Here is a 23,597-nt window from a genome sequence, read left to right on the forward strand (position 1 = left end):
AGCACTTTGTCTGGTTTCCTGTCTGCTAGCGGTGTAGACTGGCCAGTCTGCACTCAGAGGCGGCCAACTGCCAGGTGGGGGGGCCCAGGGTTCACAGGAGTCACTTAGCTAAATCCTCTCCTCCCGCAGGAAAAACTCCTGCCTCTTCTACGTGCCCTCGCTGCCATCCTCATCCTCGCACCTGTCTCTCTATGTAGCATCACATCTTGAAGGATGGCGGGTCCTTCCTGTGTTAACCTGTGCATGGCCCTTGCACACTTGACAGGGAGAGACGTTTTTTTTTTTGCAAATGGAGAGTAAAACTAAATTCATGCAGACAGAATATTTTTTGAGAACCAAAGGACTCCTCTATTCATAATCAAGTTGTGTCTGCTCTGAATGTATCTTTGCCTTCGTCATTTTTGAGACATATCCTAGATGAAGGTCTTGACACCATACCTGACACTCTATGGACTGAACCTTCCGCTGACGTGGGAACAGTGATTGGAGCAGAACCCGTGAACGTTCAGGCAGATTCTCCCAAGCCGTTACCCAGATGTCCCCCAATACCACAGGAAGCCAGAAGATGAGGAAGGACTCATTGTAGAAGGTCGTATACCCATTTAATCTTTCTCATACCCTCTTCTGGCTCCCGTAGCACTGCCATCCTGCAGCGAGGAGTCCAAATGGCCAAGGATATTGATTTCTTCAAGGGGCACCAACAAAATTTTTATCCCTCACTTGCCAGTATCATCCGACCCAAATACCACCCCACCGTCCGTTCTGCCTGAAGCCGCCTGCGTGCGGTAGGGGCTCTTTGCTCCGCCTTTGTCAGTGTGGCCTCCAGACCATCTTGCCTTCACCTGAGGGACAGCATACCTGGGTGGTTATCCCAGGGGTGTCCCGGTCCTCAAACAAGACTGAAACGATCTCCACTTCCCCTGGGATTCCGTTCTGAGCCGATGTGCAGATGATCTCGTGCTTTGTTCAGAGAACAGGGAAGCCTGTGGGGAAAATTCACTTATTGTCTCTTCACGTAAGGTGAAAAGGAACACAGCTTCAAAAGATGAATGACAATTTTGCCAAAACACAGTCCATTATTTAGAGCATGACCTGTACCCCCCTCACCCTAGGGACAAAAAAGGGACAATGCATAGGGTTTCAGGGTTTAACTGAACATTGCAGGCAATGGGCAACAACTTTTCCTGAGCTTTCGACACCTCCTTATGAATTGACTAAGACATCCTTCAGAGACGCTCCTCTGGGATCCCGAGGTACCCAGGCCTCTGTTGCCTGGAGAACGCACTCCCCCCACTTCCTTTCTTAGGGGTCCCTGACCACACCAGGCCCCTTCGTCTGTGCACCAGAAATCTGCCCAAGTCCTCGGGGCTGGAACTCAACCTTACAGATACCATCACAAACCCTTCCCTCACTGTAGTCTTTTTGACCCAGTTGCAAAACCGCATCTCCCTTGCCTAGGACAGAGGCTACCACTGCAGAACTTGGCAGCTTTCTGGCCTGGTTCAGGGCGCCCACCGGAACCCAGGCTCTTCGAGCAGCACCGATGTCCATTGGCTGAGAACACACAAGACTTCACGCAAGGCCAGTCACCGAGCAGATTCTGACTCTCTTCCCACCCAAGGCCCCATGTGTCCCTGCGGTGCCCTGCGTCCCGCCCCCTCCTGCCCCTACAGAAGAAGGGGGGCCTCAGACGGTCTTACCTCCATTAGGGAACTTTCTGCTCCTTTCCACATTTATTAGACACTCACTGAGAACCCCAAGGTAGCACTGTTGGAGGATGTGAAGCAGGATGGGCCGCGGCTGACTTTGGACATCGGGTCCTCAGCCCCGATGGCAGAACCCAAGGTCTTCTCTCTAGAGCACATCTCCCGGCCGAAGACCAGAAATAGAGACAGAGAGCAGGTGTGCCTTGCAAGCAGGACACACTCTTGAGATGTCTTGAAAGTAAAAGGAGTTTCTAACCTCTGCCAGAATCCCCATCAAAAGTGAGAGCACGTGGGCCCTTTAGGCACATCCCACCACCAGGAAGCTGCACTTGGGAGGGCTGAGCCCACTGCACACGAGCTACCACTGCACACGAGCTAGTGGGTCACCAGGCCCAACCAGCAGCCTTAACCAAGGCCATGATCCTAGTTAGACCCTCAAAGGGTAAATCTCTGGAGACTAAAGAGGCCGTTAAAAAACAGCAGACTTTAACCTGATTCTGAAAAAGATGAATGGCAAAACTTGTGCCCTTCACTCAGCTCACCTCAGGTGCTCCCGAAACGGCCACTTGGTGTCACCAGATGATATCAAATGGGTATTAGCTAAATTTCTTTTCCTTTTTTTTTTTTTTCACAATTACACAGTCACATTGCAAATGCTTTATCACTATACAATCATCTTCAAGAAACAAGGCTACTGGAACACAGCTCTACAGTTTCAGGCACTTCCCTCTAGCTGCTCTAATACACCATAAACTGAAAAGGTGATATCTATATAATGCATAACAATAACCTCCAGGATAACCTCTCGACTCTGTTTGGAATCTGTCAGCCATTGACACTTTATTTTGTCTCATTTCTCTCTTCCCCTTTCAGTCAAGAAGGTTTTCTCAATCCCATGATGCCAAGTCCCAGCTCATTCCAGGATCTCTGCCCCATGTTGGAGGGAGGTCCACACCCCTGGGAGTCATGTCCCACGTAGAGAGGGGGAGGGCAGTGAGTTTGCTTGCCCTGTTGACTGAAAGAGAGAGAGGCCACATCTGAGTGACAAAAGAGGTCTCTGGGGGTGACTCTTAGGCCTAATTTTAAGTCGGCTTAGCCTCTCCTTTGTGGGGTTACGTTTCATGGGAACAAACCCCAAGACTAAGGCCTCCGCTTACTGCTTTGGTTGTCCCCACTGCTTGTGAGAAGATCAAGAGTTCTCCAAATAGGGAACTTGAATTTTCCCCCTTTCTCACCATTCCCTCAAGGGAACTTTGCAAATACTTTTTTTTACTCCCTGTTCAGATCACTCTAGGATTTATCAGGGCATCACTCTCAACAAACCTACAAAATCTCATGCCCTATTCAAGGTTCCATGTACATATGGTGTTCAATTAAACTGTCTATATATTAGAAAATGCACTAGTCAAAATAGAAATTTTGTACCAAACATTTTTTGCTTTAGTCTCACACTTAAGTAAAAGTTTTAAAATATGAATTACAATCTATTTTCAACACTCCGCAATATTGATATTCCTTTGTTCTTCCTCATGCAAAAAAACATTTTTTAATTTGTAAATTTAGTCACTATCATTGTACACTCTACGGATTCCTAGATTATACCATCTCGGTCTTTATTGTCTGTCTTTCCTTCTGGTTTCATTTGTGCACTCAGCCCTCCTCCCTCCATCATTCTCACATTCAGCTTCATTTGGTGTACTAACATTATTGTGCTACAATTAGGAAGTACTGTGCAATCCATTTCTGAATTTTTACAGGCAGTCCTATTGCACAATCTGTATACCTTCAGCTCCATTTACCCTTATCTACCATATTTCTATTTCCTGATAGCCTCTGTTCTTAACTGAAATTCTCCAAGTTCACTCACTAATGTTAGTTCATATCAGTGAGACCATACGGTATTTTTCCTTTTGTTTCTCACTAATCTCGCACAGCATAATGTCCTCAAGGTCCATCCATGTTGTTACATGTTTTGTGACTTTATTCTGTCTTATAGCTGCATGATATTCCATCATATGTATATACCACAGCTTGTTTAGCCACTCATCTGTTGATGGACCTTCGGACTGATTCCATCTCTTGGCAATTGTAAATAATGCTGCTCTAAATGTTGGTGTGCAAATGTCCATTTGTGTCCTTGCCCTCATGTCCTCTGAGTAGATACCTAGCAATGGTATTGCCGGGTCATATGGCTATTCTATATTTAGCTTCCTGAGGAACTGCCAAACTATCTTCCACAGCCATTGTACCATTTGACATTCCCACCAACAGTGAATAAGTGTGCCTCTTTCTCCACATCCTCTCCAGCACTTGTCGTTTTCTGTTTTAATGATAATAGCCATTCTGGTGGGTATGAGATGATATCTCATTGTGGTTTTGATTTGCATTTTTCTAATAACTGGGGAAGTTGAGCATCTTTTCATGTGCCTTTTAGCCATTTGTATTTTCTCTTCTGAGAAATGTCTGTTCATGTCTTTTGCCCATTTTGTAATTGGTTTGGTTTGTCTTTTTGTTGTTGAGTTCAACAATCTCTCTATATTCTACACACTAGATCCTTATCTGATATATTATTTTCAAATATTGACTCCCATTGTGTAGGATGTCTTTTCACTTTTTTGACAAAGTTCTTTGATACACAAAACTGTTTAATTTTTTTAGGAGCTCCCATTTATTTATTTATTTCTTCAATGCTCATGCTTTGGGTGTAAGATCTAGGAAATCGCCTCCTATTATAAGATTTTATAAGATATTTCCCTACATTTTCTTCTAACAGTTTTATGGTCTTAGATCTAATGTTTAGATCTTTGATCCATTTTGAGTTCACTTTTGTATACGGTGTGAGATATGGGTCCTCTTTCATTCTTTTGCATATGGATATCCAGTTCTCCAAGCAGCATTTATTGAAGAGACTCTTCTGTCCCAGGTGAGTTGATTTGACTGCCTTATGAAAGATCAATTGTCCATAGACAAGAGGGTCTATATGTGAACCCTCTATTCAATTCCATTAGTCAGTATATCTATCTTTATGCCAGTACCATGCTGTTTTGACCACTGTATCTTCATAATACACCTTAAAGTCAGGTAGTGTGAGACCTCCGACTTCATTTTTCTTTCTTAGGATATTTTTAACTCTTCAGGGCACCTTGCCCTTCCAGATAAACTCGGTTATTGGTTTTTCTATTTCTGAAAAGTAAGTTTTTGGGATTTTAATTGATATTACATTGAATCTATAAATCTAGGTAGACTTGATATCGTAACTATATTTAGTCTTCCAGTCCATGAACACTGTATATCCTTCCATTTATTTAGGTCTTCTGTGATTTCTTTTAGCAATTTCTTGTAGTTTTCTTTGTATGGATCTTTTGTATCCTTAGTTAAATTTATTCCTAAATATTTTATTCTTTTGGTTGCAATTATAAATGGAATTTTTTTCTTGATTTCCCCCTTAGATTGTTCATTACTAGTGTATAGAAACACTACAGATTTTTGAGTGTTGGTCTTGTAGCCTGCCACTTTACTCTAGTAGTTTTGCTGTGGATTTTTCAGGATTTTTGACATGTAGTATCATATCATCTGCAAACAACAAGAGTTTTACTTCTTCCTTTCCAATTTTGATGCCTTGTATTTCTTTTTCTTGTCTAATTTCTCTGGCTAGAATTTCCAACACAATGTTAAATAACAATGGTGATAGTGGACATCCTTGTCTTGTTCTTGATCTTAGGGGGGAAGTTTTCAGTTTTTTCCTATTGAGGATGATGCTAGCTGTAGGTTTTTCATATATTCCCTTTATCACTTTGAGGAAGTTCCCTTCTATTCCTATCCTTTGAAGTGTTTTGTCAAATGCCTTTTCTGCATCAGTCGAGATGATCATGTGGTTTTCTGCTTTGATTTGTTGATATGGTGGATTACATTAATTGATTTTCTTATGTTGAACCACCCTTGTGTACCTGAGATGAATCCTACTTTGTCATGGTGTATAATTCTTTTAATGTGCTGCTGGATTCGATTTGCAAGAATTTTATTGAGGATTTTTGCAGCTATATTCATTACAGAGATTGGTCTGTAATTTTCTTTTCTTGTAGTATCTTTGTCTGGTTTTGGTATGAGGGTGATGTTGGCTTCATAGAATGAGTTAGGTAGCCTACCCTCCTCTACAATTTTTTTGAAGAGTTTGAGCAGGATTGGTACTAACTCTTTCTTGAATGTTTGGTAGAATTCACGTGTGAAACCATCTGGTCCTGGACTTTTCTTTTGGGGGAGCTTCTTAATGACTAATTCAATTTCTTTGTTTGTGATTAGTTTGTTGAGGTCGTCTGTTTCTTCTTGAGTCAATGTTGGTTGTTCATGCCTTTCTAGGAAGTTGTCCATTTCATCTACATTGTCTAGTTTATTAGCATAAGGTTGTTCATAGTATCCTCTCATTACCTCGTTTATTTCTGAGGGGCCAGTGGTTATGACTCCTCTTCCATTTCTGATTTTATTTGCATCCTCTCTCTTCTTCTTTTGTCAATCTTGCTAATGGTCCATCAATCTTATTGATTTTCTCATAGAACCAACTTCTGGTTTTGTTGATTTTCTCAATTGCTTTCATGTTCTCAATTTCATTTATTTCTGCTCTAATCTTCATTATTTCTTTCCTTTTGCTTGCTTTGGGGTTAGTTTGCTATTCTTTCTCTAGTTCTTCCAAGCAAACAGTTAATTCCTTGATTTTTGCTCTTTCTTCTTTTTTGATGTAGGCATTTAGGGCAATAAATTTCCCTCTTAGCACTGCTTTTGCTGCATCCCATAAATTTTGCTATATTGCATTTTCATTTTCATTTGCCTTGAGATATTTACTGATTTCTCTTGTAATTTCTTCCTTGACCCACTGGGTGTTTAAGAATATGTTGTTTGGCTCCATGTATTTGTGAATTTTCTTGCCCTCTGCCTATTATTGATTTCCAACTTCATTCTTTTATGATCTGAGAAAGTGTTTTATTCGATTTCAATCTTTTTACATTTATTGAGACTTGTTTGTGACCCAGCATGTGGTCTATCTTTGAGAATGATCCATAAGCACTTGAGAAAAACTCCTATTGTGGGGTGTAATTGTTCTAGTTTGCTAGCTGCCGGAATGCAACACACCAGAGATGGACTGGCTTTTAATAAAAGGGGATTTATTTTGTTGGTTCTTCAGAGGAAAGGCAGCTAACTTTCCACTGAGGTTCTTTCTTACGTGGAAGGCACAAGATGGTCTCTGCTGGTCTTCTCTCCAGGCCCCTGGATTCCAACAACTTTCCCTGGGGTGACTTCTTTCTGCATCTCCAAAGGCCTGGGCTGAGCTGCAAGTGCTGAGATGAGGAATGTCGAGCTGCTTAGCAGTGCTACGTTGCAATCTCTCATTTAAGCACCAGCCAATTAAGTCAAACGTCACTTGTTGCAGCAGGCACGCCTCCTAGCCCACTGCAGATGTAATTAGCAACAGATGAGGTTCACGTACCATTGGCTTATGTCCGCAGCAACAAGACTAGGTATGCTCACCTGACCAAGTTGACAATTGAATCTAACTAACACAGTAATGTTCTATAAATGTCTGTTAAATCTAATTCGTTTGTGGTTTTATTCAAATTCTCTCTTTCTTTATTGATCCTCTGACTAGATGTTCAATCCATTGATAAACAGCAGGGAATTGAAGTCTCCAGCTATTATGGTAGATGTATCTATTTCTCTTTTCAGTGTTTTCAGTGTTTTCCCATGTATTTTGGAACACTCTGGCTTGGTGCATAAATATTTATGCTTGTTATGTTTTCTTGTTGAATTGTTCCTTTTATTAATACATAGTGTCCTTCTTTGTCTCTTTTAATTGTTTTACATTTGAAGTCTCATTTGTTGGATATTAGTAAGCTACTCTTGCTCTCTTCTGATTATTGTTTGCATGAATATCTTTTCGCAACCTTTCACTTTCAACCTATGTTTATCCTTGCGTCTAAAATTCATCTCCTATAGATGGCATATAGATGGGTCCTGTTTTTTAATCCACTCTGCCAGTCTATGTCTTTTGATTGGGAGTTTAACCCATTAACATTTAGTGTTATTACTGTAAGGGCAGTACTTTCTTCTACCATTGTATCTTTTGGATTTTATATCTAATTTTTCTTCTTTTGACATTTAGTGATAGTCTTCATTTCTACACTCTTCTGTACACCTCTTTCTCCTGTCTTTTCTTATCTGTCTCTAGTGCTCCCTTTAGTATTTCTTGCAGAGCTGGTCTCTTGGTCACAAATTCTCTCAGTGATTTTTATCTGAAAATGTTTTAATTTTCCCCTGATTTTTGAAGGACAATTTTGCTGGATATAGAATTCTTGGTTGGCAGTTTTCTCTTTTAGTATCTTAAATATATCATACCACTGTCTTCTCACCTCCATGGTTTCTGCTGAGAAATATACACATAGTCTTATTGGGCTTCCCTTGTGTGCTGGTTTGAAATTATGTATGTACCCTAGAAAAGCCATGCTTTAATCCTAATCCCATTTTGTAAAGGCAGCCGTTTCTTCTAATCCCTATTCAGTACTGTATGTTTGAAACTGTAATTAGATCATCTCCCATGAGATGTGATTTAATCAAGAGTGGTTGTTAAGATGGATTAGGTGGAGGCATGTCCCCACCCATTTGAGTGGGTCTTGATTAGATTCTGAAGTCCTATAAGAGAGGAAACGTTTTGGAGAATGAGAGATTCAGAGAGAGCAGAGCAGAACAATACAGCCACAAGAAGCAGAGTCCACCAGCCAGCAATCTTTGCGAATGAAGAAGGAAAATACCTCCTGGGGAGCTTCATGAAACAGGAAGCCAGGAGTAGAAGCTAGCAGATGATGCCATGTTCACCATGTGCCCTTCCAGATGAGAGAGAAATTCTGACTGTGTTCACCATGTGCCCTTCCACTTGAGAAAGAAACCCTTAACTTCATTGGCCTTCTTGAACCAAGATATCTTTCCCTGGATGCCTTAGATTGGACATTTCTATAGACTTGTTTTAATTGGGACATTTTCTTGGTCTTAGAACTGTAAACTAGCAACTTATTAAACTCCCCCTTTTAAAAGCCATTCTGTTTCTGGTATATTGCATTCCAGCAGCTAGCAAACTAGAACACCTTGTATGTGATGGATTGCTTTTCTCTTGCTGCTTTCAAAATTCTCTCTTTCTCTTTGACATCTGACATTCCGATTAGTAAGTGTCTTGGAGGATGACTATTCTGTTTGCGGTACACTGCACTTCTTGGATCTGTAATTTTGTCTTTCATAAGAGTTGGGAAGTTTTCAGTGATAATTTCCTCCATTAGTTTTTTCTCCTCCTTTTCCCTTCTCTTCTCCTTCTGGTATACCCACAACACATATATTGATGTGCATCATGTTGTCATTCAATTCTCTGAGTCCCTGCTCATATTTTCCCATTCTTTTCTCTATATTTTCTTTTGCTTGTCAGATTTCAGATGTCCTGACCTCCATTTCACTAATCCTATCTTCTGCCTCTTGAAATGTAAGATTGTAGGTTCCCATTCGGTTTTGTTTTTTTCATCTCTTCTACTGTGCCTTTCATTCCCATAAATTCTGTGATTTGTTTTTTCAGACTTTCAATTTCTACTGTTTGTTCATCCCTTGCCTTCTTTATAGCCTCTCTCAATTCATTGATTTGATTTTTGGTGAGATTTTCCATGTCTATTCGAACATTTTGAATTAATTGTTTCACCTCCTGTATCTCATTTGAATCATTGGTTTGTTCCTTTGACTGGGCCATATCTTCAATTTTCCTAGTATGATTCATTATTTTTTGCTGGCGTCCAAACATTTAATTTCCTTAATTAGTTTATTCTGGAGATTGTTTTCACTTTTTTACTTAGGATTTTCTTGCTGGATGACTTTGTTGTCCATCTGTTCTTTGACATTCAGTTCAGCTTATTCTTGATCTCTAGCTTAGGTTTTGATTAACAGATCAGAATTTTTCAGTTCTTGTTTCTTGCCCTGCCTGTATGGTGCCTTTTTCTTTTCCTTAGGAGGGTCTAGTTAGGTATTATAGACCCCAGTCAGATTTTCCCAGGCCAGGTTCTTTCCTCCTGCATCAGTTTTCCCTGAGGGTAAGACCCAGTAGGTTAAAAGACTTTCCTGTGAAGCCTCTAGACTCTGTGTTTTTCCTATCCTGCTCAGTATGTGGCTTTGTCTGCCTGTGGGTCCCACCAGCATAAAGTGATGTGGTACGTTTAACTTCTGCAGACTCTCCCTGCTGGGGCATGGTTGAGACAGAGGAGAGGTTGCATGCTGGCTTTAATTGCTTCAGTTTTCCAGGCCCTGGGGTCTGAATCCCTTGAGGAAGGAAATCCACCTGAGCGGGGTTCCACCTCTCTCGGGGAAGGCACAGCCTCCAGGGAATTAGCTCCTTTCACCTGATCAGCCTCTTGGACTCTCAGACAAGCTTAATTCCACCCTTGCCTGGGGCAGTTGGAGCCTGAGAAGCCTTGCAGTTGTACCCAAAGAGTAGTCTAGTGGAAGAAACACAGCCACAAAAAAAGGAAAAAAATCCTTTTTAGAGCAGGAACCCCACTCCTCAGGTTTGCCAATCAAGAGCTTAAGTTGGTACATTGCTCTGTGTATCTCTAGGTCCTATGTGCCCCCTCCTGTCCTTCAGGGACCAGACCTTTTCAAGTATTTTGTGCTGTATGATCCAAAAAACTTCTGTGTTGTTGTTTTTTTTTACTTTTTCTGTCAGCCCTGCCCTTCTCTGTGCCGGAGCCAAAACCAGCAACCTCAACTTTTACTCGAGGTTCAGCTGAGCTGGGGGGTTATTTTTACTAGTCAGAATGTTTTAATGAATTCCACAGTTGGAGCTTGGTTGCTCTCAGCTCCTTGCTGTTAGAAAAGTCTTTTTCCTTTCCCTTCTGGGAAGCAGCTGGTGGGGGAGGGGTGCCAGCTGCCATGGCTGGGGGACTCATGGTTCTGGGGGGGCTCGCAGCTAGTCTGGCTGGTCCAGACTGGTGGACACTGTGTCCAGTCACTGATGTGGCCCCAGCAGTTGTTCTGTACAGTTCCTGGCTATTTACTAGCTGCTCTGGAGGACGAACTAAATCCCACACCTCACTAAGCCACCATCTTGGACCTGCCCCAGCTAAATTTCTGCATCAAGTTTCCATTATGGTACAGATAAATTAGTTACCATCTTAAATCAACATTGGTGGAGAAACTTTATAAATGACAGTTGACGTCATTTTCAGGTCATGTGTCAACAATCAACATAATCCTGGAAAAACTGTAAAGGTGGGACATGGCCAGAACCAAAGCTTCAAGGGCCCTTGGATGGATTTCATCCAGCTTCTATCCTCCCTGGGTTCTGACTGTTATAGTCATCGCCTATTGTCAAGAGGGACTGAAGTATTTCCTTGCTGAAAAGCTACAGTCCTTATAGTTACTAAAAGCTGACTGGTTTTGTGTTTCCAACTTGAACCATCCCAATTTTCATATTAAGCAACCAGGGCACATGTTTTATGGGAACTGCTACAAAAGAACTCCCTAAGGCAGCTTCCTGTACACTGCCCCTGCTGGGTCATTTTCCTAGAGCTGCCGTAAAGAAGTAGCATGTACTGGGTGGCTTAAAATGTCTTGTCTCTCTCATTTGCCTCAGACTAAAACCTCTTTAGGAGTAGTGTTCTGAGACAGGTCTATACACAGAAATCCTAATTCCTGAGTCACCGAGGCTGGAAATTCCAATTCAGGCACAAACTCCAAAATGAGGCCACTCTTGATTATTCAGATGCATTGCCTCAGGATTTGCTGATTCATTGTTTACGTGAACAATCAGAGCAGTATTTCTGGGAATCATACAGATAGAAACACGACAAGAAACTTATCACTAAGTCTGGCAGTTCTTCATGGCATCATCTGTCCTAGATGGAACACAGATGAGCCTCAACTCACTGGTATGAGCTGCGTTGCTGTGGGTTTCTTGTCGGTGGGTCAAGGAGATATCAGGGCCAGCACCGAGAATTCCTGTACTTGGATCAATGAAACCGATGTGGTAGAATACACTATACACTGCCTTAGAGAAAGTGCTTCTTGGCTCTCTAAGATAGATCCTCGTGGCCTATGAGATTTGTTTTCTTGTGGCTTGTTTCACAGCCTTGTATAATTGTGTAGTTGTGTAACTGGAGTTCTGACAAATTTACCAAGGACTATTAATTGTTCTTGTTTTTGTCACGGTGAGCATGGTGGGCTTTAGGTAACTGGACGGGGGATTCCAGGGACAGCTTAGGTACAGGACTGCAGGATGGGAGGTGCAGAGGCATGTCTTGGGCATGGCAAATGAGTCCATTTGTCTGAAACAGGATCCCGTGAATGAGCAGCAGGCAGTTAGGGCAGAGACTGCAGAGGCCATTAAATGCCAGACTCAGGAGTGGGGATGCTCCTGGAGGAAGTAGAAAGCTTTTGGGAGATGGGGCGGGGGGCACTGTGTGAGCACTGATGAGAAAGGTTAACATGGCAGGGATACACAAGAGGAAGGGACAGGTTTTAGGCAAAGACCAGTTACAAAATTGTGCAAGCATCCAGGCTTAAAGTGACTTGGGTGGGTGTTAGAGAAGGGTGCTGGGGAAAGGTCAGAGCACACTAGTTATCACCAACATGAAGTATTTGCTATTCCTGCCCTTGTGAACTTTGGCTTGCTGGAAGAAATTCCCACAAGATCTTTAGGCTCCTAGGCTGGGAACCTGATTTCAGCTGTCTAATTGCCTCCACTGCAGACTCCAATGTCTCCTGCCACCTTATCTGCCTACTCTCCTTGGCCTGGGCTGACCTCTTAGAGCTTTAGATCCAGTATTTCTTCATCGACACACTGAACTGGTTCCCTGTATTCTAGACTCAGCTTCCCCACCTGAATTTAAACCACTTTCAGACCTGTCTGAATTAAGCTAATTCTTATTAGTCAAGAAACCTGTTTTCTGCAAGCCCCTGGTCTTAGCTTATCCACAACATCATGGGAACTTCAAAGAGGAGTGTGGGGAGGTTCTGAGGCCCAGAAGGCTTGGGGTTAACTATTACAGAAAGTAGAAAGTGACACCAAAGTCCCATAGATGGCTTGAAGTAACAGATGAGATAGGAAAATTAGTTCAGCAATAGTTGGTATATCTGTATACTTGATTTTTAAAATTATTGATATCTAATTTATATACCATAAAATTCCTTGCACAATTCATTGATTTTTAGTAAATTTGCCAAATTTGTCCAGCCAGTTTCAGAACATTTTCATTACCCCAATAGACTCCTTACGCCATTTGCTGCCACCCCATCTGCCACCCCCAGCCACAGCAGCCATTAATCTACTTTGTCTCTGATGATTTGCCTGTCAGGACCTTCCATATCAAGGAATCATACAATATGTGGTCTCTTGTATCCAGTCTCTTTCACTTAAATAACGCTTTTGAAATTTTGACTTTGTTATATATAATGCCCAATTTTTAGTGATTTTAATGTTTAAAAAAATGAAGATCTAATAAAAAGGGCTTTTTGTTCAAACTCACACCACTCCACTGCCTCCAAGAGAAATACAGAGAAACAGGTGCAGAGGGGGTTTTCTTCAGGCTCTCAATCCCCAAACTACAGCTGTGAGCCAGGACTAAGCTGGCCCAGCCCAGTAGAGTAGGTAGGCTAGAGTAGGGTAGGTTCTGATGACCAGTTTCCATAGCTCAAACATGTGGTTGACCAGATGACTAGTGGCTGTTCACCTTTCTTAGCCTCCATTTTTTTCATGCACACAACCCCACCAGTAACAGGATGAGATGCAGAACACAAGTGGAGTTATAAAAATGGTCCTCACCATACTAGATAATTTCTCAGGTCCCTTTCAGCTCTAGTGTCATGAATCTCAAGACTTAAAGGAACTCTCCTTACATTCATTAAGTTCCCAAGACTTCTCTATGCAGTGAAGTCCACAGGGTATGCTGAGGCCTAAACTATACTACTGGGTTTTCCCAGTTTCACTAAATCCAAAGAGCCACCCTAGTACAAATTCTATGATGTCCAATAAAGGCAGAACATCACCCAGATGTTTTCCTCCATGTATTAAATTCCTGAGGTTTCTAACAAGTGACATTTATAAAGTTATGGAGGTTTGGCTGAAGATTCTCCCACATTACTGCACTCATAGGGCTTTTCTCAAGTGTGACTTCTTTAATGCTTAAAAAGGGATGAGCTCTGGCTGAAGGCCTTCTCACATTTACTGCACTCACAGGACTTCTCTCCATTATGGGTTCTCTGATGTTCAGTGATAAGTCTACTCTAAATGTAGACTTCCTACATTCACTACATTCACAGGGTGTTTTCTCCAACATGACTCTTCTGATGTTTAATCAGGGATGCGGTATGAGCAAAGGCTCTTCCACATTCATTACATTTGTAGGGCTTCTCTCCGGTGTGAAATCTATAGTGTTGAGTGAGAGATGAACTTTGGCTGAAGGCTCTCCCACATTTGTTACATTTGTAGGGTTTCTCTCCAGTGTGAAATCTGTAATGTACAATGAGAGATGAACTCTGGCTGAAGGCTCTTCCACATTCCCTGCATTCATAGAGCTTTTCTCCAGTGTGAGTTCTCTGATGTTTAATGAGAGATGAAGTATGACCAAAGGCTCTCCCACATTCATTACATTTGTAGGGTTTCTCTCCAGTGTGAAATCTATAATGTAGAACAAGAGATGAACTCTGGCTGAAGGCTCTCCCACATTCACTGCATTCATAGGGCTATTCTCCAGTGTGACACCTCTGATGGCGCCTAAGTTCTGATTGAAAATGGAAGGCCTTTCCACATTCATTACATTTGCAAGATTTCGTCCCTGAATGGATTCCCTGAGAGTTACTTCTCCCTGAAGTCTGTCTGAATTCTGCTTCATATCTATAGGCTCCTTTTCCCAGGGGAGCACTATGTTGGTTAACAAGGATGGATCTTAAATCTAAACTTCTCCCCAATTCACTCCATTCATGATCTCTTCTAAAAGTGAGAGTAGATTTCTGAATGATAGACGCTTCTTTCAGATGTCCCTCCTGATTCTTCTGATGTGTCTCTAACCTGTCATCACAACCACAGGGTGATTTCAGTTTGGAGGACCAGAGATCATCTCTAATGTGTTTTTCCACTGATGCTTCCTGGCATAATTCTTCTTTGGAAACCTCCTGACTTGGCATTGATTTCCTGGCTTTAGACCTTCTCTCCCAGTCTGGAAAAAAGAAAAAAAAAAGGCATTCTAGAATTATCTGTTCTCTGTGCCAGGAAGAAGTAAACTTCTGTAATGGACGTAAGATAAAGTTTTAAAATGTTATCTAAAATGGGCATACAGCTTTTTCAAAAATGGCTTTATGTCTGAAGAAGGTTTTGGAGGTGCAAAGAATAACTGATAAAGAGATGAATGGAAATTAGGAAGCCCGAGAGAACTGTTTGGACGCCAGGACACAGGTAAGTCCAAAGACTAAAGAGGAAAGGAGGCAGGAAGGGTGACATGCTAAACAGATGAAGTATAAGAAGCAGGGACAAAGAGAAATAGAAGTGTAGGATTATAAATCACCTGAGAAGAGAACGCTAAATCCTCACCAATCTCTTCAGGCCTCGATGATCGTACCAGACTCCTGCCTAATCCTCCTACTTCTGGCCTCTCCTGAAAACCCTCATCACTTCCATCTCCCTGAAGTCTGTGCTTACTTGTGATTCTCTCCAGCTCTTAGTCCTGCGGAAGTTCTCCAGTACCTATGGGGTAACAAGGGGGCCTCTCTCTCTGACCCCTCCGTACTTAACCTGTGTCCTGTATGCTTCAGTAAAGGCCTTTCCCACCCATTCCCACTCTCCCTCCCCCCATCCCCCTTTCCCGAGGGCTTCGCTCAGTGTTTGGGGACAAGCTTGTGTTGTTCACAAAGTCCCGCCTCAACACTTCACTCCATGCCACATACGACTGTGTCGTAGTACCATGTATACCGTGGTGGGCGGTATAATGCATCCCCTCCCAATCACAAGGCCCTGTAAACACATTACCTTACATGGTGAAAGGCACTTTGGAGAGATTGTCCTGAATATTCCAGGCGGGCCCAATCTAATCCCATGAGTCCTTAAAGACCGAGAATCCTTGCTGGCTGGAGGAGATGCAGCCGGGAGGCCCAGCCCACCACCGCCGGCTTTCAAGGCTGAGGAAGCGACCGTGAGCCAGGGAACATGGCAGCCTCCAGAAGTGGGGGCTCCCCTCAGTTTACAGCCAGCAAGCAAACAGGGATCTCAGTTTTGAAATTGCAAGGAAATGAATTCTACCAACAACCCAAATGATCAGGAAAATTATTCTCCCCGAGATACCCCAGAAATGAACACAGCCCTATGGACATCTTGATTTTAACTGTGAGACCTGTGCAGGACTTCTTACCAACAGGCCTGTGAGATAATATATTTTTGTTGTTTTTATGGTAATTCATTTCAGCAGCAATGAAAAATTAACACAATAATAGTAATAATGATACCCATGAGAAGGGAAATGGTTGGCAGTGCCTAACTTAGAGCCCCAGGGACCATCAGCCCTGAGAGATGTGAGTCACTAGGTTTGGGCAGCTCCTGAGAATTGAAATTTTTTAAATAGCATCCCTGGGGGATCTGGAGCAGAGCCACGTCTGTGGGCCACTGCAAACAGAGATACTGACCATGCCACTAGATCCAGATGCCAGACCCATGTTCTCCTTCTGGAAGGATAAAAGATCAAGAAAGTTCCGACTCAGAGGAGGTCAGCTGGGACCCTATGATGAGGTCCAGGCTCTGCTCTCAAGAGGTGAGCACGGCCTTCCTGAGCATTCGCTCTGGCCTGAGGCTGTGATTCAGAGGTGGACGAGAGGTGGCTCTCACATGCCTCCTGGGCTACCCCTGGTGGTCAGGAGAGCTTTGAGTGCAGAATTCTGCTCCACCCAGTAGAGCCTATCCGGTCACCTAGGAATAAAAGTTCTTGCAAAGAAGCTGTCAACAGCTGGCAAGTAGTAACCCTTGTTCCTGGGACCCTTCTGTCACAGCTCCACTTAACCAGGTCTGAAGGTCCTCATCATCTCCCCACAGCTGCTGTTCCTGCCTGTAACCCTTTCACCCCTGGGCTGCTCTACTGTTCTGTTGGTTGCTCACTAAGCCCTTTAACCCTGCTGATAAAGGACTGCCTGGCTGAATGCATGGCTGACCCTTAGGTTTCATCTAACAGTCACTATGAGCCATCACGGCAAGGAAAACCCAGAAGGGGTGGGCAGAGATGGGCACCAAAGGAAGGGTAACCTCTAGAGGACAAAGTGAGCACCTCCTCTTTTGACCCCAGGATAATGACAAAAGCTCAGACTTAGACAAAACTGTGAGGGTTCAGGGCACCCCGCCCCAGCTGGAACATACGCCATGCAGTGCTGCCTGGCCCTCACTCGCTCACCTGAATGGGATCCTGTGGTGGTCTCGCTCTCCAACACGTAGGGCTCTTCTCCTTCTTCCAGCTGGCATATCACAGATGGCTTGGACACTGGAGACCCTGATGGCAAAGAAAAGGAAGGAGGCCACGGCTTGGGCCCAGGGTCTCCAGAGTGAAAACAGTGCTGACTGCAAAGAGCAGGCTAAGGAAAGCCCTACAGGCACGTGAGATCATGAGGCCTCCCGCTGCAGCTCCATGAAGAAGACTTTTCCTAGGAAAGAAGATGTGAGTGTCTGATTCCAGACCTCACACTCAGCCAAGAGAGTGGGAGACCCCTAGCTCCTTATCTCCAGTAAGGAAATGGAGATGCCTGCAGCCAGGCTTCGCGTGGGGAGGAGCGCGACTTACCCAGCGAGACCAGGTTCCTGAAGTTCTCCAGCATCACCTCCCGGTACAGGTCCTTCTCGGCGGGGCCCAGCTGCCCCCACTCTGACTGGGTGAATTCCACAGCCACGTCCTTGAACATCGTCAACTCCTAAAACGCACAAGCCAGTCCTGCACCCTCAGGGAGCATGTTCACTGGCTCTGGGAAGAAGAGCAGAACTTGGGGTGTCCCAAAAGGGATTCTGAGAGTTCCAAGCCACCACAACGGCCAGACAAGGCTGCTTTTGCACTTCAGAAATAGTTTAGGTTGTACCAGGGTTTGTATCATCCACGCCACTGCGTGCTCCACCCAGTGCCCCGCTGTGTCTTACCAACATCAGGCTGCTCAGAAATACAGTCAGGGTCTCGGGAGAGGCAAGCCTGCAGAGGCTTTCTGCTTAGGCAGGCAGACAAGTGCAGTCGTGACTCTGTTCCTCAGTTATTAAGTGGCTTTACTCCCAACTCGGTCGCATTTAATTAGAACCAATTAGAATTAATACTAACATGCTCTGGGTTCTCAAGTGCACTTGTATCAATAATCTTTATTTAAATACTTTTGAAACTCGTAACTTATGATTTTAAAATGACAATTTTTACTATGGCTGAATCAAATAATTGGGGACTTAAAATTATTTATCCCCACACCTGCCTGCCAGCACACAATTCAGTGGAAATAAATTAAATGGCCTTGCAAAGAATCACTGACTCTTTTGTGAGTTTGACGAGCATGACTGTTTTCCCCCAAAGCCGGTTCTCAGTCTGCCCAGGTCCAGCCAGAAGGTTCTCACCATCCTCCAGAGCACAACAGAGAATGCATCCATATGACTCTGACTGCATGGCAATCCATACAGCATGAAGGAAAAGGCCGAATTAGGGAAAGTTGTATAAACTTCTGTTTACTTTTCCCCAAGAGTTTTTAAAAATTAAATCCCATTTAGAAAAAAAAAAATCCTATTTAGACAATAATGCAAAAGGCACTCCTACAGTAAACTCTTGTGATAGAATATGTTATTTGGCTCAAAGTATTCACTGGCCCTCCTACAGAACTAGGCTTCCTGCTCCACTGACCCAGGCATGGCCACGTAACCTCCTTTCACAAGTGAAACATGAAGTGATGAGAGCCACCTCTGCACAGGTGCTCTGAGAGCCAGAGAGGCTCCGAGCTGCTTTTCCCTCTGCCCCAAGAATGGCAGAGTGAAGACACGTCAGGCAGAGCCCAGCTGACAGGAAAGAAACCTTGGCGGCTTTAAGTCTCGGCAAGTTCCCTGTTGTTTGTGACCATGGCATAACCACCCTAAACTGGCTTGTTAAAAACCTGGCATTCACAGGGGCTCTGTCAGCCTAGGCTTCAGGGCCAGGCAGTAAAGAAACCTGCTGGGGGCCCGATAAGATGGCAAGGTATGTCGTTTGGTGGTAAACTGCTTCGTAAAGCGGCTGTTTGCTCTAACTTGAAAAATGAGCAGTGTATGCACAAGCTCGTGATGTTATGACAAGAGCCTGGAAACACAGAATTAGTAGTGTGAATTGGTAGTGACTGGCCAATTTTGACAAAAGTACTAAAAGAAAAAAAAATGGGCCCAAATCAAAAATGGAAGGCATCAGTGTCCAGAAATTGTGAGACTTGTAAACAATTCTAATTTCCAAGTGGCCAAAGATAATATCAAGAAGACTTCTACAGGACAAAGGATGAGGAAAACTCAGCCTAGTGGCACAACCCAAATCATAGGATGTGGTTGTCAACCCTTTTGTTTAAACCTCTGAATAATTTCAGATGGTTCTAGGAATTGCTCAGACTGACTAAGAGTGTGGCTTTCCCAAGGAAAACCCCAAAAGCTCCACAATTAAGTCTTTTCCAAAAGAACTGTGGATAAAGCTACAGATGCATGGAGCTGACTGGAAACAAATACATAAAAAGCTAATTATATTTTTGAGAGTTTCCCTGAAACGTTCATGACCTGAAACAGTTCTTGGGCCTTCAACCTACTCCGGCAGGATGAAAATTCTGCTTAGCTCTTTCGAAAGAGCTCATTCTCCAAAATCCTCTCCATAGGTGAGCAAGAAGCCTACCTCAAAGGGAGGAAGCTTCCGGCGGGCAGAGCCAAGAGCCCAGGAGAAGGCTGGACAGATGAGCCCACCCAGGGCACAGGCAAGGTGACCTCAAGCAGCCGCCCAGTGGAACCCATAACTGCCCCGGACCAGGGATGGCTGTGGTCTTCCCTTTCTGGACAGGAGTGTCCACCCTGGCCAAGCTGCAGCCCCGTCCTGCTGAGTGTTGGAGATATGGATGTAGGTAACTTGTCCTTCGTGTTCACAGGCCCCCAGATCAAGAGGGGAAATATCTGGCCATGAGCAGAGACCACCCTCCACCCGGGACCGTGATCCCGGCGAGAGGAGACCACCACTCCACCCGGGACCGTGATCCCGGCGAGCGGAGACCACCCTCCACTCGGGACCGTGATCCCGGCGAGAGGAGACCACCACTCCACCCGGGACCGTGATCCCGGCGAGCGGAGACCACCACTCCACCCGGGACCGTGATCCCGGCGAGCGGAGACCACCCTCCACTCGGGACCGTGATCCCGGCGAGCGGAGACCACCCTCCACTCGGGACCGTGAACCCGGCGAGCGGAGACCACCCCTCCACCCGGGACCGTGAACCCGGCGAGCGGAGACCACCCTCCACCCGGGACCGTGAACCCGGCGAGCGGAGACCACCCTCCACCCGGGACCGTGAACCCGGCGAGCGGAGACCACCCCTCCACCCGGGACCGTGAACCCGGCGAGCGGAGACCACCCTCCACTTGGGACCATGATCCCGGCGAGCGGAGACCACCCTCCACCCGGGACCGTGAACCCGGCGAGCGGAGACCACCCTCCACCCGGGACCGTGAACCCGGTGCTGTGACTGCGAGGGGCTCTGGGTTCTCTCTTGGGGAGGGACTGTGTGTAGGAAGGAGTGAAGCGAACAGCTGCGAGTAAAAAAACAGATGGGACAGGCTATTTGCTTAAAGTGCTCACTGCCATTCCCCTAGGGCCCCTCCCTCAGAAGGTGAACACTTCCCACCTCACTGCTAGGTTTGTCACAGCACTTGCTTTGGCCAATAGGCTGTAAGCAGAAGCTTGGAAAGCAAGCCCCTGTGTTAGGGATTGAACCGTGTCCTCAGGATATTTCCATCATAACCCTGGGTCTATGAATGCGGCCGGATTTGGAAGTGGGGTCTAAGGCTGTTACGTGCTAATATGAGGCCAAACTGGACTAGGGTAGGCCCTAAAACAATATGATTACTGTCCTTCCAAGGAAAGGAGATGTGGACAGAGACAGAGTGAGAGCGACAGCGACAGCGAGGCAGGTAACCCTGGAGCGGAGACAGAGAGGGAGTGATACCACAAGGCAAGACCTCCAGGGACTGCAGGCAAACCGCGTCCCGGACACACACACACACACACACACACACACACACACACGGGGAGCACGTGCCCTGCGGACATCCTGACTTCAGACTTTTATCTCCCTGTGCCCTGTGGACCCCACTTTGCTCCTCTGTGTGTCAGTCTCCACTCTTCAAAACGGGGATCATGAAAGTCACTGCTTCGTGGGGAGTTTTGAATGAGTGAGTATATGTAAACTGTGCAGGATGGTTCCTGATTATGCATGTTCCTGAAAGCGAGCGCTGTTATTCTTTCCATTGCTGTGACAATCGTCCTCCTTTTACAGATGGCAAAGCCCAAGCCCAGACAGGTTGGGTGACCCATCCCAGGTCACGCAGTCAGTAGGGTCAGTTCTGTTTCTCACTCGTCCAGGAAGATAATATCTGAGCAGGGAGGGGCCCAGCTCCAGTGGCTTCCCCACCCGTTCACACTCTCAGACCCCTGGCCCCTCCTGAGCCTCCCTCTCCCAGCATAGGCTGGGTCTCTGTTTCCCAGACCTGGATGGAAAGGCCAGGCCAGGCCTCTCTTGCCCTCCAACCCTGTGAGTCCCCAGCCTAATTGCTGGCTGCGCCCTGGGTGCATGTCCCGTCCTCACTGGGGCGGAGACACTCTCCCAAGACCAGCACCAGCGCCCATTCCAGAAAACAACCAGAGTTGGCCAAAGGGTCATCAAGCACATGCAGGCTGAGCGCAGAGGGCCCTGGGCAAGGGGCGGGGGGACCACCTGCCACCATGGAGAGCTCACCTCCTGGAGGAGGGAGTTGGGGTCCAGTGGTGAGCAAACAGGCTTGGGGAAAATGAGGCAAATAAGTCCATACTTCAGGTATTTGTGGGAAGATTAAGAAAACCCCAACTCATCTGGGGCCTGGTCTTCAGGAATAAACTGGCTGTTCCCTTTTCTCCTGAGCACCTCTCTGGAGGGAGAGCTGAGGAGGTAAAAGGAGGCATCAGGGAGGCTAGACATCTGGCACTGACAGCACAGCACCCAGACACCCCAAGCTGGAGACCCCTACGTGGCTCCAGCATGTTCTTTCCATGGTTCTGAGGACAAAGCCGGGTCAAGGGGAGCTAAGAGGAGCCTCCCGCTGGCCCTGGCTCACGGCTGCCGAGGCCCCACCTGGCTGTACACTCCTGGCAGGTGGCACTCCACGGGGTCCTCTAGGAGCTTTTTGACACTACAAACCTGGAGAAGTCCTTCAAGGAAGTTGTCACCTTGCTGGGGTATAAGACAGGTGACCAGCTCCACGGCGAGGGCTGGGGCAAGGCCATGGGGGCGTGAGGCTTTAGGGGCAAGAGGACCTGTGAAGCGTCCCAAGCACGGCTGGGGCTCAGAGGCAGGACTTGAGAGCCCGCCTCCCTGCTACAGGACTCATGCTACTGCTTTCAAAGTCTCAAAAACAAACCGACAAAAATCTACCCCAGCCGCGCCTGAGAGGTAGTTAAGGTTTACAGCCAAACAGGCAAAAAAGCATGGGCGTGGGCAGGTCAGCGCCTCTCAAACTCTGGTGGGCAGGTCCCGGAGGATCTCATGGAAACACTGGCTCTGGTTCGTGGGTGTGGGGCAGGGCCCGAGATGCTGCCTTTCCCCGGAACTCCCAGGTGAGGCCCTGCAGCTGGTCCGTGGACCAGGCTCTCCGGGGGCCCGAGGGGCAGCAGGCGGGAGGCTGGGACCAGAGGGAAGGAGGCCTCAGGGACCCTGGAAATGAAAAGTAAAACTGCCCGCTGGTGGAGGGCTCTCCTCTGGCCTCTGGACACGTCCTCCGAGGCCAAGCCCTGGAGCTGGGCCTGGAAGGTGAGGCCGCGCCTCAGGGAAGGTGGATCCGGGCTCTGCCCCTTCCCGGGCCTTCCCCGCGCTCTCCGCGGGTCCTCCTCGTCCTGAGCCTGGAACCGGCCCCCAGGAGGGCTTCTGGCCATCTGCACCCTCCAGAGCCAAACCTGGTGCTGTCGGGTCCATAGCGGGGCTACGGGGCGGCGTTCACCGGCCGGGGCCCCCCTGGGCAACTCGGCCACGCCAGCAGGCCCGCGGGGCGCCGCGCTCCTGCCCGGGCGGGGCCTTCCTCCCGAGCCCGGCCCCGTCCCCACGCCGCCCCACGCGCCGTGCGGAGCGCACCCCGAGAAGACGCGGTCGCCCCGGGGACAGCAGGGACTTGGGCCGGAGCCTCCCGGGGACGGGAACGGGGGCCCCACCCCCGGCAGCAGACCTCCCAGCCCCTCGCAGGCGGGCGGACCCCGAGCTCCGGCCTAAGCCTGCGCGGCCGCCGCCCCCACAACGTCTGCGCCCGGCCCTCGACGGGTGCTGGGTCGGGGGCGGCTGCTCGGGGGTCGGGGCTCGGGGGGATGGTGCTGGGTGGGGGTCGGGGCTCGGGAGTGCACTGCAGGGGGGACGGGACTGGGGAGGGACGCGCTGCTCGGGGGCGGGGCTCCGGAGTGCACTGCTTGGGGGGCGGGGGCGGGGGCACATCGGCCCCAGGATCCGGGCCCTGACCCGCGCTGTCTCCGCGGGCTGGACACTGGGGGCAGCTCGCACCTCGGAGAGCAGCTTGTGCGCGGCCCGATAGCCCAGTTTGGGCCGTGCAACAGAAGCCACGGGAAGTTAGTTACAGCCGCGACAGCCCGTGGTCTCCTC

General features: G+C 46.7%; 2 protein-coding genes across 2 annotated transcripts in view; one reads left to right on the top strand and one right to left on the bottom strand.

Annotated features, from left to right (window-relative positions):
• Positions 1 to 12,698: 12,698 nt before the first annotated feature.
• ZNF514 (zinc finger protein 514) lies at positions 12,699 to 22,948 on the bottom strand. The gene is given in 7 exon segments (XM_077134717.1): positions 12,699 to 14,932; positions 17,144 to 17,239; positions 17,528 to 17,654; positions 21,830 to 21,897; positions 21,985 to 22,012; positions 22,089 to 22,225; positions 22,664 to 22,948. Coding segments are annotated over 7 exon segments (1,620 nt in total). The 5' UTR covers positions 22,926 to 22,948; the 3' UTR covers positions 12,699 to 14,030.
• The window catches only part of ZNF2 (zinc finger protein 2), a 47,838-nt gene continuing 46,787 nt past the window's right edge, over positions 22,547 to 23,597 (top strand). The window contains exon 1 of the mRNA XM_077133739.1: positions 22,547 to 22,570. The gene's annotated coding sequence lies outside the window, so the exon portion shown is untranslated. The remainder of the gene's footprint in view (positions 22,571 to 23,597) is intronic.

Source organism: Tamandua tetradactyla, chromosome 17 (assembly GCF_023851605.1).
Source record: "Tamandua tetradactyla isolate mTamTet1 chromosome 17, mTamTet1.pri, whole genome shotgun sequence".
In the NCBI taxonomy this organism is placed as follows: Eukaryota; Metazoa; Chordata; class Mammalia; order Pilosa; family Myrmecophagidae; genus Tamandua; species Tamandua tetradactyla.